Raw genomic sequence first — 15,400 nt, forward strand, 5'->3', positions numbered from 1 at the left:
ATCTGCAATGTTATATATACCAAGACCGAGGTGAAACTTTCCGCCTGTGATGGTAGTTGAATTGGTCGGAAGTTCAATAATGCCGCCTCCGCCAACCTCTCGTTACATGTGGCCATTGTATAAGCGATTGTAAGAACTTTCACGTGTTGTCCACCTCGAGATTTGCCAATTTCAGTAGTGTTGACCTCTACCGTAAAAAAAATTAACTAAGCTGATTAATAGCCACCTCATCCTTAGACAATTCTATCTGTTCTATCTGGCGCTTATTTGTATAAAGTTATTACTTCGTAGTTCCACTTTGATCAATATGGGGGAAAGCGCACATGGCTAGAAAATGTCGCATACTTACTAATACTTCATATTAATGGTTTAAGCAATGCGGTGCGATCAACACTAAAAATATCAGGATCTTGTATTTATAATGGCTGACAAAAGTAAAAGCTATCGTATGCATCATCTATGCCACTGATTTACAAACATAATCCCCGTGTGCTTGCGGTATGAAGCCGATCATTAGTGCATACGTGGTCTGATGCATACTGAATATTGAAGATGTAATAGTTTTTTTCGATTTTCTAGTGCATTCAACTTAAGGATGTGGGGAACAAAAGAATTAGCGCCATAAGATCATTGAAGTTGGGGAGATAACAAGAAACAGTATAGAGTATATATATATATATATATATATATATATATATATATATATGGACAAAAGGTGAAAATGTTATACTGAATAGGCGGTCCCTGTCCTTATCAGCGGAGAAGTAAATAAATTAGTCCTTGGCTATTCTCTATTTCTCAGGCATGAATATAATAAGAAAATCCTCCTGCCCGACTGAACAACTGCTGATAGTTAGATATTGAGAAGCAAAGTAAATCGAAAACCGTGCGCTAAACAAGACTCCAAAGACTTTGAAAGAAAAAAGTCTTGCTGAGGGAAGAAGCCCTAAATTGCTCACTACTAGTTGCTTTTACAAAACTTCTGTCCTTGATTCGAAAGGCCAATGGCTTAGCGGGCGGAGATGGAAGGTGGCAAAAAGAGCCTGTTCGCATTTGCCTACCTGTCAAATAAGCATACAGCGGTCGCTACATTTCCCCTTTAGTAGAAGCACAATTGTTACGTAGGCCAGAAGGTGAAGCATATGCAATCGTGGAAGGAATTTCTTGAAGGAATCTCTTAGAAAGATACAAAATGTGAGGGAAAAAAAAAGGCACCACAAAAACGTTAGATATATCTAATTTTAGAAGTATTTTTCGTACCAGTGGTACACTATCGAAAGAAAAGAAAAATGCCCGCACCTGCCTCCGCTGCCAATAATATCAGCACGTTCATCTGACTGGATAATAATACAAAGGAAAATCCGTGGGGGGTATAAATTGCCCTAGAACAATAGTGTCAGGAACAAACCTTCTAGAAGAAATGTGGGAATATCAATTTGGAAAATGTCAATGTATTTGGAACCGCTTTCCAGTAAAATAACGAAGAGCGGAAAAAAACCCGTGGTGCTGTTGATTTGAAGGCACAATAAACTGCTTGTTACTAAGAGCGGCATTGACATCAAGAATGGACCCTATAATACGAAACACTGTCAAAGAAAAAAAGTTCATTTTTGCCTGTGAAACTAAGTTTGAGGCACTTTTTAATTTAAAGTTTACATAATCCTTCTAAAAAAAGTTTAAAAAGAAATATATTGCCTAGATAGCCTGCAAAGGCTCAAGGCAGAAGATGACCATATATTAAGATTTTATACTTTTTTCCCTGCAAAAAAGCGGCTCATATGACGGATCGCCGGATATCCAACCGGTTTAGTGTCGAGCGTATGGAAGATTGACGTAACCGTCCGTTCAGGTACGAAGCGTGAGTTACATTACATCATGAAGGGACATTATTACGGTCTATGACATGTTTCACCAACAAAGAGAAAAGAAAAGGATTCTATCAAATGTTTGGCCAGGCCTTCAATAAGCAACCTGAGCAGAATACGTTTACTCATTCCTTCCGTTCGGACATACTTAGGTAATGTTGCAGGGCTAAGGGTTTTTTATGTACTTTTAATAAGGTACGGGAGGATTTTAGGACATGCCGTTTTTCACTTCCTTCCCATCTCGAGAGTTGTGCTAGTACTGTCCTCCATCCCTCTCTCTAAATCTTCGTTTCTTCATTGTTGCGAGCTTGATAAACACATCATTAAGCGGACTGTCTTAAAAAAGGAGATTATCGTTTAACTGAGCTACCCAAAAAACATGCCAGAGTTTCTATCACCATACCATATAGGGCCTCTGAAAAAGCGCGAAGTAGGTTAGACATGAATTTTGATAATATATCCCAGTAGAAGTTCAAGACAATGGCAGAAGCCTAGCATAACACATATATGACAATAGCCTAGCTCTTAGTATACAGCGATTGATACCTCGCAGATTGAATATAGGGGAGAGGAGCACAAGGAAGCCCCATCATGGATGCCAAAAAGGATATAAGAAACTGATTGTCTCTTTCCCTTTTCAAAAAAAAACAATGATGCTCAAGCGACTGGTAATCCTGCTGTTTCCGAACAGATTTCTCATGATATTGGAAGGAGCCATACAGTCTTTATTGTTGTTCTGCTGGCTTTTCTGCAAGGGATAGAAGATTTACAACATCTTCTTAGAATATCACTATAGGCTCAATGGAGGCCTTTGCGATGGCATACCACTTGAATCATTTAGCCTACAAGTTTCGCTACGACTTTTTTTATTACAAAGTCTGATGTTTTCAAAAGAAAATTATGGGTCCATTTGATGACGGAAAGGTTATGCGGTTCATTTCTCGCAATAAAGTAACTTTGCTAAAGTCATACCGGCAGTGATTGTGGTATCTACGATGTACTTCGCATTTTCACACAACATGAGAAGGGAAAGGCCAGTTATATCCAGTATTCCCTCATATTAGACAATATACAGTAGAATTTGATAGGAGAATCTTATATCTGGGCGGCTCTATTTTTTGGCCCTTTCAATTGTATTTTGATGCTGTGAGTGATTTTACGCCGCTAATTGTTGTTATCTATATATGGCCACCAGCCGATTTTCACTATGTAAGGAAGGCCCTTTAACGAAATGAACGGGTTTTAGTGAGGACTAAGAAAATTTAATATATTTACTTTGATGAACAAGTGGTTTTACTCGTCTCTCCATATGGCCACGTATTCTACTTACTTTGCGCGCTAGTCCAATGGTATTAAGCCCTTTGAAGTAGAAGGAAATCCCAATAATGCCGAGAGCAGTGCAGCCCTGTAATATGTTAAGCAGCTGCGATCAGATGACTCTCAAAAATTCTTCTATTGGTACTATTTTTTACTTTGCATAATAAAATGAAATGAGATTCAATGCAAATTCCCCAAAGCTCGTCAAAATATTACCTTTTGAAAACCATCAGTCTATCGTGCCATAGGTCTTATACTTTGCGCACAAGCTTCCATAATTGAGTATGTGTTATTCAGTACCCGCACTCATCACGATACCTTATATAATAAGAGACAAGGATTATTTAGTAAAGAATACAGAAACAACTCAAGAGAACAGCAGCTAACTGACAAGTGGGGCCACAACTAACAATTGTTAAAGCTTCCTTCCCGTATCGTTAGCTCTGTAATGTTGTAGTATAGAAGTGTCACCTTCATGAACGATAAGTACACCGCCGCTAGAATCGGAATATAATGTGTACCTTGTTTTCTAATTTTTTTTCGAAAGATATTGGCTTTCCTTTAATATTCCTTTGCCTATTCTTTATTTGCATGTACTTAATATTCGGTGAAATCTATCGCCTTTATGATTCGTATCCTCACTATGATAATTTCTAAGGAAAAAAATAAGAAGTGAATAGAAAAAATTTCAATCTAGATAAGTTCTTTTAACAGACACAAAAAAAGTATTGGGATATGGAAGAGGAAAGAGTTCTTACGGTAAAATTATTCCATAATACAGTTTTATGAAAGGAATCCTGATGATTGAAGTCTTATATGTTTATATTCATAAGCGCCGGCGGGTTTCCTTCATAAACGGTTTCAACCACATATCACCTGAGCATACTGGAAGCTTGTTAATTTTAACTAATGATCCCTTCTGTTTAAAATTTATCTATCCTCCATATCACTAGCAAAATAAAGCTTTTTCTGACGCGAAAGTCCAGTACCCTCTTGATAGACAGATAACCAGGGCGACACTTTTATCGAAAACATTTTCTTTCTGAATTAATTTGAAGACTTGATTTACTTTGCCTGGTGTAGCATCAACTTTAAATACCTACACCAAAGATAGCAAAATCATGAAAAACATCAGCATCTGTTACAACAAATCCACGACCCCATATTTTTGTAAGGATAATAATATTATCTGCACGGAACATGTTGGCGGAAGAAAGCATAATCTAGCTTGCGAGATATACCATCTTCTCGAACAGCATATATATTGTTACCCTCTTTTTGGCTATCTATTGATAACATAATGTAATCCTCTCTAATAGCGGACGCTTCCATTATTTATATATTTCTCCCAGAAGTTTCTGAGTGGTGGGTCTTTTATACATTACTAAAGCGCTGATCCTGCACCAATTTATAGCATTATACAGTTTAATTGAGTATAATAAAGTCTATGATTTTATAAAATAGTTCTAACGCGACGGTTGTTGATAGTTCATATCGTTTGTAATTAGCAGAAAAATTAATTCATTTATAGGGTGAAGAGACAGGTAATCAAAGTGATGCTAATTGAGAAAAAAAAGTTATCTTTATGGTGGATATTAATTGTGAAGACGTAAATCCTGTAAAAGTAGGAAATGCGCAGAGTTCATTGCGTCATAGTAGTTATCTCGATAGAGAACAATACTTTCCGAGAAAAAAAGGTGCCCTTTATGAGATGTGGTATGAGTGCGCTGATTAAAATTTTTTCAGCCGTACTTAAAGAGAGTTACGGCTGGGCGGCCAACTGTGAAATGATGAAAGAATAGAAGGTAAACAGCAGACACCAAAGTACGGCAACTGGGTCTTTCTGTGTCTTTGTTACCGTGATATTTGACTAGATTCCTTGTTTGATGGTTTTGCGGTAGTCTTCAAACTCTGTGGAAGAAGCTGCACTTGTAAACTCATTTACATCGTTTGTCGCAGCCACAATACTTCGTCATATGTATAATCGTTCCGTCACCGGCTTTTTATTTGTATATAAAGCTGTAATATGTAACATAATAAAGTATAAATTAACCTCTTTTATAATAAGTGAGGTTGTGTTGTGTAGTTGAAATCCGCATCATCACTATAATATCTCTTGTTCTGTGGCAAAGCTAACACTCTAATAACAAACCCCCAGAGTGGCACGCTGCAAAACTAGAAGTCCTTTCTCTATTTATAAAAGAAGACAAGATAAGAAAGGTAATAACGAAAAGGAGAAAGATGAACGACAGCATCTGTAACCTGAATTTTTCTTTTTAGTGCTCGTTTCGCTTGAACTGCCCGCACTTGGGAAAGAACTAATAGCATCGCTTGGGGTTACAGTGGCAAGCGATGATTCGTACTGTGAAAACCCCGAATAGGACGTCCAGTCAACGTTGTAAAAGTCTCCTGTTCCGATAGGGCTACCAGGTGTATATACCCATGTACTGGAGTATCCGGGAGCAGGTATGGCACCTGGGACACTATCAGAGAAAAGCTCAATATCCTCCTCTTGATCATTAAAGCTGGCTTGGGCAATAGAAACTTCGTGGTTTTCCAAATCGTAGACAACGTATGTGTCGACGAGGAAAGCGTCTCCCAGCAAACACAACGAGTCGGATTGGAGAATCTTTAAAATGCGATGATCCTTAGCTGGGAGTCACAAAATTGGATATATTTGCTGATATATTAAACCCTCCAAAGTCAACAGATAGTAAAGTACGGTTGACTTTTGAGCAATCAAAGATGTAGTCTTTATCATCAGAGCTATACTTTCCATCAAAACTTTTGGGTATTGCATCTGCAATTTCAATAGGCAAGGCAGAAGTGGTTGTACCATCAGACATCGATTTGCAATAGGCATTATCGGCATCATTCACATACATATCCGAAGAGCCGGTGTCCAACGAAAGGTAGACCGTTTTGGAAGGGGTTCCGATTTCCAACTTGACAACATGTATTCCTGCACTTGGCATATTTATCAAAGTGGAATTGAAAACATCGGCTCTTTTAAAATACCAGATGCATCTTGGAAGCCAAGATTTGGAATAATAGTCAACCTTTGGACCGGAAACTTAACATAAAAATTTGAAGAGCAGCCAAAAACAGCCAGTGAATATGTCAAGGATAACGCTAACGAGAGAAAGAGCAACAATTGCATATCGCTAATATTCCGTCGCCTCCATATATCTTTACTCGGGAAGAGACGAAATTTATCGACTCATCAACGAAGAAAAAGGAGAACAGGACTGGATTATAATCCAAAACTTTGTCATAACATTGCAATATTGAGGATCCTTTATATACTGTCAAGTTCGGAAGCAGCTCCAAAAGCTTAAATTCTCAAAAGGCAATGGTTGCATGAGATTTATGCAACAAGTCTGGATAATTTTGGCTCCCTCGGCTCTTGTTCATGACATTTGACAGTGATGAACGACAAGGTAGTAAACTTTAGACCCTTAACCTCCAGCACTGTTACCATTATGTGGATTCTTTTCTGCAGCGGAACTTTCGGGAGTTTTCAAAAACAGTCAGGGAGAAAAGACAAACAGAATTGGCTTTGGGTCACTAAAATTCAAAAGAAAACTGGAATTTTGATACATAGTATTCACCGTCTCGAACTTTTTGAGCAAAGTTCAGTGGTGGTAACTTCCCCGGACATGGCCATCGTGGCTCACTAATTCATCATACCTAACCACTTCGACAGCATCTTTGCTGGCCTCAAGGGTGTCTTTACCTGTGCCGCTTGATGCAGGGTCTGTTTTGTGAGATGGTCCAAATGTTGATGTATCTAATACCCATCTGAGTAACAATGTCCCATAATATCTCTACTTTTTTCACTATGAGGCTTTAACACTAAACGATTTGTTAGCCTCGCTCAAACTGCTGATTACTTCGACAGGTAATTCCTGATAACCATAGTTCAGTAGGTTCTTAAGATGGAACGCGATCTGTGCATTTACCCAATTTGTTACCAGATTGAGTTTTAAGTTAAATGAACGCTGGTAAACTTAATGAAGGCTTATACAAACTTTATTGATTCCAATTATTAAGACAAGTATGCCTAAGCTTTCTCGATATAATGATTATTAGGAGTATAGTAATGTAGGTTCACCAGCATGCGTTCCAATTGAGGGCCTGACACCTACATAGGCGTTGAGAACCACTAATGAAACTTTTTAACGTTTTCTTTCTTTTTCTCCTTTTTCCGTCTCAACTGCGTCTGCCCTTTTTGTGCGGTAGTAACGTTTTGCGCTTGAGTAGATATGCATTTATGATATAGAGGCATGTAGACATGTTAAACTGGTGAATTGATTGTAAAGGCTTTCAGCAGAGCTAGTATTATACTAAATTACAGGAAAATGTAGATAGCACTCGTAGGATAATGTTAACAACAAAATATAGAGTGTAGGTCGGGGCTTAACATAGAATGATATAAAAAGTTAATGGAGTAGATTTTCGTCAACTAAAGCAACAACTATTCTTCCAAGTAACAGATATGAAAATATATGCCAGCATTGAAGGTTGCTGAAAGCCTTGCGTGAGGAGCAATCAGGGCCCAGTTTGTGCTAGTTTGTGCTGTAGTCTTGAAAGAAGAAAATATAGTACGTTGCCATTTGAATCCGAGTAAAGTAGTTGTGACCTGAAGTTATGAATCGAAAAAGAGATGGACGCAGATACGAATGAAAATCTGAACGAAATTACTTTTATATTCACAAAAAGAACTAACTAGACGCTCCATGTCACCTCCATATGTATCTGCAAATATGTCAACTTTTTGGGGTTGAAATCTCAAATAGTATGTCCTTTACCTTTAGACCACCATCTCATTACAAAAAAAGAAAGAAACCAGTATTGAATATGGGAAAGGCCTGGGTTCAGTATCCCCCATATTGTTTCTGAGAATGAAAGATTTCTCGCCGCGCAGAGCTTCAGTCCTGCTACAATCCGGTCACAATATCTTTTTTTATCATTCGTAGCTCTTTCCGTACCAGGATCATTTCAATACTAGCCCTATCAGCGGCTTACAATCACGTAATTGTATCAACAACTTTAATGATGGCGTACAAATCTCTAGCAATATACGACTCCCAACACATGTTAACTATTCTTTACAGACTCAAAAAAGAGACAGTACAGTACTATATTCTCTCAGAGATCGTTTAGAGCATACTGAACCAAGGCTTAGGCAATAAGCTTCTGAACGAGGGTCCAAATCTCAAATCCGGATATTCTTTTTCTTGACCAAAATGGAAGCTTTACAGGCACGCGAAAAGGGTTTTTTCAAGGCACACCTCAGCACCCCTATAATTGGCATTCTCACTTTCCCCCACATACGAATACACATAGACACCATAAAACAACACCTTCGCATAAGAAATTCATGATGGATACATGCCTCGTTCAAGAACAAGTGCGAATTCATGGTTACAGTGAATATTTTGGGAGAGAGACGAAGTATGAAGGATGTAAGAGGGGAAATAAACATCAGTCAGTAATTCGTTCAAATAGTAATGGCCAGTGAAGAAATGGGTATAAATAGAGTTGCTTTGGTCACCTATCTTTGAGATTATGCCTTCATTTCTTTCTTTCCAGTTAAGCTTATATCAACACTAACAAACAAAACAAATACAATGGTCAAATTAACTTCAATCGCTGCTGGTGTCGCCGCCATTGCTGCCGGTGCCTCCGCAACCACCACTCTAGCTCAATCTGACGAAAGAGTCAACTTAGTTGAATTGGGTGTCTACGTCTCTGATATCAGAGCTCACTTAGCCCAATACTACATGTTCCAAGCCGCTCACCCAACTGAAACCTACCCAGTTGAAGTTGCTGAAGCCGTTTTCAACTACGGTGACTTCACCACCATGTTGACTGGTATTTCCCCAGACCAAGTCACCAGAATGATCACCGGTGTCCCATGGTACTCCACCAGATTAAAGCCAGCTATCTCTAAAGCTCTTTCCAAGGATGGTATCTACACTATTGCAAAATAGGGACGAGCGCCTTTATGAATGAAAATCCATAGACAGTGAAAAGTAATGAAAAATAAAAAAACAACTTTTTTTTGATGATATAAATACAGTTGATTATATAAATGTATATTAATATTATAAACCTATTTGATCAATGACAGTATTCATGAACCATTTGATTGAGCACGATAAACCGGAAAGAAACACTCTCTTTTGGGCAACGTACACTCTTTTTAGTGAGGAACACCTGGATCGGGAACATACGGTTACTCTTTTATCTTTCCCATAAAATAGGTCGCCTTTTTTTATGGGATCGGCCCGGAGTCGTTGCCCATGAGCCAGTAAGTTTTACAATTAAGGTTTGTAGATCAGGGTCCATTCAAACTACCTACCTATCATAGTAATAGAATCTTTATGTCTTGTCCCGTGAATATCAGTACTGTAGAACCAGAAGAGATACTTGTATGTATTCTAATGATGAGAAAACGAAGAGAGATGCAAAAAAAATACCGAAGAAGTAATACTTGGTGTTATACGGAGGATATTAAAAGGAAAGGGAAAGATAGTTTAGATAGTAAAAATAACCGATTTTCGTTATGGGTTTAGTGGAGGGTTTAGTAGCGGACCGTAGCGTGATGCGGTATGTTGTGATAATTGTATTTTGGGATAGTAGACGTTATAATCTATGCGTGATTATAAAGCAAATAGGATACAACATGAGTAAAATTAAATGTTATATTTTGATGTTAAAGTTAAAGCTGTTATATGGAAGAAAGGTGGAATATAGTTAGGATCGAAATGACACTATGAACGACATAATGTGAGTCGGAGCAACGTTTCGCGATGTAAATTGAAATGGGGAGCCAAAAATAATATCAGTATCAGCGTTTGTCTTGGAGTGGCATGGTAGATCGAGATTGTTTATCTCTTACTGAAATTCCAGTTTGAACGAGATCAGCGCAAACACGTGAAATCTAAGTGATCGTAAATGCAATTTTTTATTGTTGAAGATAAAGTCGGAAAATTTACACGACTGTAAAAAATATCTTAATCTACAAAATTGATAGCTAAACGGTACATATACATACGCCCTGCATATAAGAGAGGGTATGTTTTCAGTTCAACAAATTTTCTCTTATTGCCGCTAGTCCTCTCTTCTGTCTACCATTTTCAAAATTTGTTCCATCTAACCATTCCTCAAAGGTTTTACGAATAAATATCCATTCTTTGTCGATTATTGAAAACCATTGAGTGTCACGTGTACGACCCTTATAAACCACCACTTGTCGAAACGTACCTTCATATTTAAACCCTAAGCGCATCGCCGCCCTCCTGGATGGCCCATTTAAACTATCACACTTCCATTCATATCTCCTGTATTGTAGATCATCAAACACATATTTCATCAAAAGGAATTGGGCTTCAGTTGCAATAATAGTCTTCTGTAATTCCGGCGAAAAAATCACATATCCAACTTCTAGTGAACCGTTGGCTTCATCGATTCTTATTAGGCATAATGTACCAACGGCACGTTTAGTCTCTTCATTGATAATTGCGAAAGGCACAGTATCTCTAGTTTCATTAAGTTTCTTAATAAACTCTAGGAATTCCTCTAAGGTATTGAATGGGCCCACAGGTAAATACGTCCATAATTTTTGGCCCGCTTTATTATAGGCACTAAAAAGTTCCGACCCATGTTTTTCTCTATCAAGAGGTTCTAGTCTACAGTAGTTGCCTTTCAGTACGACTTTCTCTGGGAAGACCCTTGTTGTCCAGCCATTGACATCGGCACCAACTTCTTGTCCAAATTTATTTAAATTCGCCATAATTATTCCCACTTTATTTCCAAGTTCAGAGCCAGGAAAGTTTTCGTAAGATCTCCCTCATGCTGTTTTTGTATCGATGATTGCTTATCAACCTCTTATCAACCTTCGAAGTATGAGTCAAAAAAAAATAAAATCGTTCCATTATGAGCCAATAAACAGAGAAAATATCACGTGCAGAAGAGACCCTACAACCGTGCTTGACTTTCAAACATAGTGATATATTCAAGATGTATTGCAGTATGAGGGATATGCTTATTGTAGGTGCTGTAAATAGCTTCTTACAAACTTTGCAAATATGAGTACAGAGTTTGTATTTCTTTTCTGTAGATATTAATGCTTATGAAAATCCCAACATTGAGAAAGGAGACAGATTCAGTGGATGGTGTATTACTGTGCATTGTTATTCAAACAGATCTTAGATCAATGTATCTGTCATCAGCAATGACCTTATCAATGCAACAGAAAGAGCGTGATTCGCGAAATTAGTATTCTTCTTTTTAAGAGGGATTTCGTAAACAAATTTTTATTAAAAGATCTTGAGAACACATCACTCAGTTCAAGTTGAATAAGAGCTCGTGTATATATCGAAAACATGACAGAATGTATTCTGTTCAATGAATTCTGTTTGAACTGCTTTGCTTTACCTTGAAAAAGCGGTGACCACAATGACAAGATTTTTGAAAAAAATATCGGTATGGTTATTCCAATATCTTCCGTCAGCTCTGCGTTAAATAAGCCACTTAAAAGGACTAAATACATGCACATATTATGGAGATTTTTGTCTCTAAAGGAACTTAAGTATAATTATCGGCAAATTTTACACTTTAATCGCTCCAAACATGAAGCCATCAAGTGTATTCCTTAATTAACAATAAGCGTGAAAAAAAAGTTATTTATGAAAGTGGTCTGGTTGTAATTAATACGCGGTAATTATATGTAATTTGAAAATTGAGCGGTTGTGCATTTCCATCCAATATATTGATCTTCTGAAGCAGGCCGTGCTATGTGTATAAAATTGCTCGATAAAAACGTCAACCAATCTTTTAGGTTTTCAATAGAACATGGTTCTAAGACCTTATAGAATACGAAAGTACAAACTTTTAAGTCGAATAGCGCATGTTCACTTTTTCACTAAAACTCGTCACTGCGGGATACTTGCGCTTCTCTAATGTATGGCCATAGTTCAACATTCAATGATACAGATGAGTCAGATTTCTTTGAAGATAAAAGGCGGTAGAAGCAATGGCTAAAAAACCATTCACAGTCAATCCCGTCGAAGAAAAAATCTTCGCTCTTCCAGACATTTTTCTCAAACAAATACCTATTCATTTTCTTTGCAATTGCATCCCATCCATCAGCACCACTTTCTTGCTCATTTATAATAGTTGACAAAAACTGCATTTTGTGTTCCATTTTCATAAGTGAAACCCTTATATTTTGGAAAGATTTTACAGCTGTGAGAAGAAAACATCCAAGATACAAGATACGAAATAGAGGAGGAAGATTGCGTGACACGTAGACATTGTACAAAACAGAAAGGAAGAGAGGCAAACACCCGAGACTGAATATCCTCTTGAAAACCCAGGTAAGTTTAAACCGGTGAGCTTCCCTGGGGAGCTGAATGTCTTCCAGGCTAACGGCGCTCCATGCTTTCTCAGTATTGAACAGCTTCCACTGTTTTTCAACTTCTGTAAAATAAACTTGCAAGGCCTCTTCGATGTAAGGAACGGAATCTTTAAATGACTTAACTTTGGCAGCTTCGTCTTTCTTCAAAGAGAATGGTTCGAGAAGAGTTCTTCTGAACGCTTCTTGGCAGTCCGCAGCGTTGAAAAAAAAGTACTTAGTATTCCAAGCTTTGATTTCATAAAAGTACGAATTTAGATTTATAGCGATAACTTCCCAATCATGGGTGTGCGTGCCTGGTGTATTTTTAGCAATTTCTTTGGAAAACTGAGTGAGTTGTTTAGATAAAGAACGTCTATAAGAAAGTACCGCAGTAACGGGTACAAATATTGACCCTAGAAAAAAAAGAAGAAATGAAACTATAAATAGGTAAATCAAATTGGTGGATATTTTCCACCAAACCATGACTGGTAACCATAATAATATCCAGGTACGAAACACCAAGGATTTGAAGGACTCATAAAACATCCATGTGAACTGGCTTCTGAAAACATTCTGGGGTAAAACAATCTTTTGGGATTCGAGATGCCCGAAGGATGATAGAGCTACGCTCTTTTCATCTTCAATTTCATTATTCTTCATTTGATAGCGAGGTGGCAGCTTGAGGGAGTTGCTATTTGGAGTTGCAGCTTCTGGCTGTTCGCTTTATATATTTTTTTAAAAAAAGGCGCTAAGCGGGCGCGCATTACGCAACTGTTGATGGCTCAGTAACCTTATAATAGAAAAAGGATAATAACCTCGAGTGATTTTTGACTAAAAGAAAACATGTTGTATCCCATTCTTAGAAAGAGGTTTCAAGGTGATTCCGATTTTCTGTCCAGCTCACTTTATAAATGTAATAATGCTTTTTGTAATTGTGGATGCAAGTTGCTTATAGGTTTGCGATAACTTTGATTTATACGCAGTATGTAATTACGTTTAAGGAGCAATCCAACTTCTCGCACAGCTCGGTTGCCGTCTAAAATGAAACACATATTTTAGCGTAGATTACCTGTCATAAAGTTGTGTAAATGTGTAATAGGAAAGTGGAAATAGGTACCCATATCTTCTCCCCTGGGAAAGAGTCCATCGTATGAATGTCTGAGAGAAAGATTCATAAAATTTATTGCCCTTCCAAGTATCAACACCCTTTTCTTAGACCTGATTCCACTATAAAAACACTAAAGCAAAACCTAGAAGCATCGTTCACCTCAAACCATGGCTTCTGGTTGTTACACCTCATATTGATTAACGGATGTACTCAGAATAGGAATATTTTGTGATGGAGTTGGCAAAATGAAATAAGGATATTATAGCATCTGCATTAGTATGTATTGTTCTTATAGTATAAGCATAGTGACCTTATATAGTGGCACCGGAATGAGTACAGGACATTGAATTACGGTAGTACCGAGAGTGAGAAGATCTTGTAGTTGCGTTTGTATAACGATATTAGGACACGTCTTATGTTTATGATATTTCGCTTATGTTAATATATAGTGTGTTTATACCTTCTTATTGATAAATAGTATATTTTTATGTTTAGGTGATTTTAGTTGTGATTATTTGGTGGTATTTATATTAGTACATATAAAATGGGTAGTGGATATTTGTATAAAAACGTTATAAAGCATGAAGTTAAGAGTATTTATATGATAATTGAGGTTGTGTGATCAGTTATAGATATTAAAATGTGGATAATCGTGGGTGTTATGGGTAAATGGCACAGGGTATAAACCGCTGAGGCAAGTGCCGTGTATGGTGATGTGGTGATGTATATGGTACTAATCGAGTGAGAGATGGCCTTGGTGTAGAGTATCATGGCGGGGTAAGTTGGGGTGTGATGTGTTCTATAGCGTCCGTGTGCATATGCGATATCGTTAAATAAATAGAAGGTGAGTATGGTAGATCTAGGTATGTGGTAGTGATAGTTGGAGGTGGTGTTGTTTGGGGATGTGGAAGGTATAATGGAGAGGTTGATAGTGTGGCAGGGTAAGTTACTTCTTGTATTGTTTACGTTTGATTGTTTAAATTAGATCTGTTTACGTTTGATCTGTTTACATGTGGTATGTGGCGTTATAGTAAGGACGACATGGTAGATGGGGGAATGTAGATGGATGGTAGGGTAAGTGGTAGTGAGAGTTGGATAGGAGATATTGGGAAGAGGGTAGATGGTGGTTCGGGTGTGGAGATGAATAGTCGGATGATGGATGGTGGTGGTTAGGAGTGGTGGAGTGGGAGAATGGGGCAGGGCATGGGGTGGTGAGGTAAGTGCCGTGGATTGTGATGTGGGAGAGGTAGGGTAAGAGGGGGAAAGATGAGAAGAGATAGAGGAGGGTAAGTTGAGATGGGGATAGGAATGGATGGAGTTAGGGTTAGGGTTAGGGTAGTGTTAGGGTGTGTGTGTGGGTGTGTGTGTGGTGTGTGTGGGTGTGGTGTGTGTGTGGTGTGTGTGGGTGTGGGTGTGGTGTGGGTGTGGTGTGGGTGTGGTGTGTGGGTGTGGTGTGGGTGTGGGTGTGGTGTGGGTGTGGTGTGGGTGTGGTGTGGGTGTGGGTGTGTGGGTGTGGTGTGTGGGTGTGGTGTGGGTGTGGTGTGGGTATATATATGTCACTGTATTGCATGCTGGATGGTGTTAGACAAGGCCGTAGGGACATATAGCATCTAGGAAGTAACCTTGTACGAAAATAGGCATTATTTCCTGTTTAGGCGATTGTGACGCAGATTTTAGTCCAACGATCTAGCGTCAAGGAATTTT

General features: G+C 38.2%; 2 protein-coding genes across 2 annotated transcripts; both read right to left on the minus strand.

The window, feature by feature from the left end:
- Window positions 1-10,272: 10,272 nt before the first annotated feature.
- SPAR_I01940 (uncharacterized protein) lies at window positions 10,273-10,983 on the minus strand (the record flags this gene model as incomplete). Its single annotated transcript, XM_033911188.1, has 1 exon — window positions 10,273-10,983. The coding sequence occupies one exon, from the start codon at window positions 10,981-10,983 to the stop codon at window positions 10,273-10,275; it is 711 nt and encodes a 236-aa protein (XP_033767079.1).
- Window positions 10,984-12,114: 1,131 nt separating this feature from the next.
- On the minus strand, window positions 12,115-13,248 carry SPAR_I01950 (DUP/COS family protein; the record flags this gene model as incomplete). The annotated part of the gene is made up of 1 exon (XM_033911189.1): window positions 12,115-13,248. One exon carries the CDS (start codon window positions 13,246-13,248, stop codon window positions 12,115-12,117), a length of 1,134 nt encoding a protein of 377 aa, XP_033767080.1.
- Between the last annotated feature and the right edge of the window lie 2,152 nt (window positions 13,249-15,400).

Source organism: Saccharomyces paradoxus, chromosome IX, assembly GCF_002079055.1.
Source record: "Saccharomyces paradoxus chromosome IX, complete sequence".
Lineage (NCBI taxonomy): Eukaryota > Fungi > Ascomycota > Saccharomycetes > Saccharomycetales > Saccharomycetaceae > Saccharomyces > Saccharomyces paradoxus.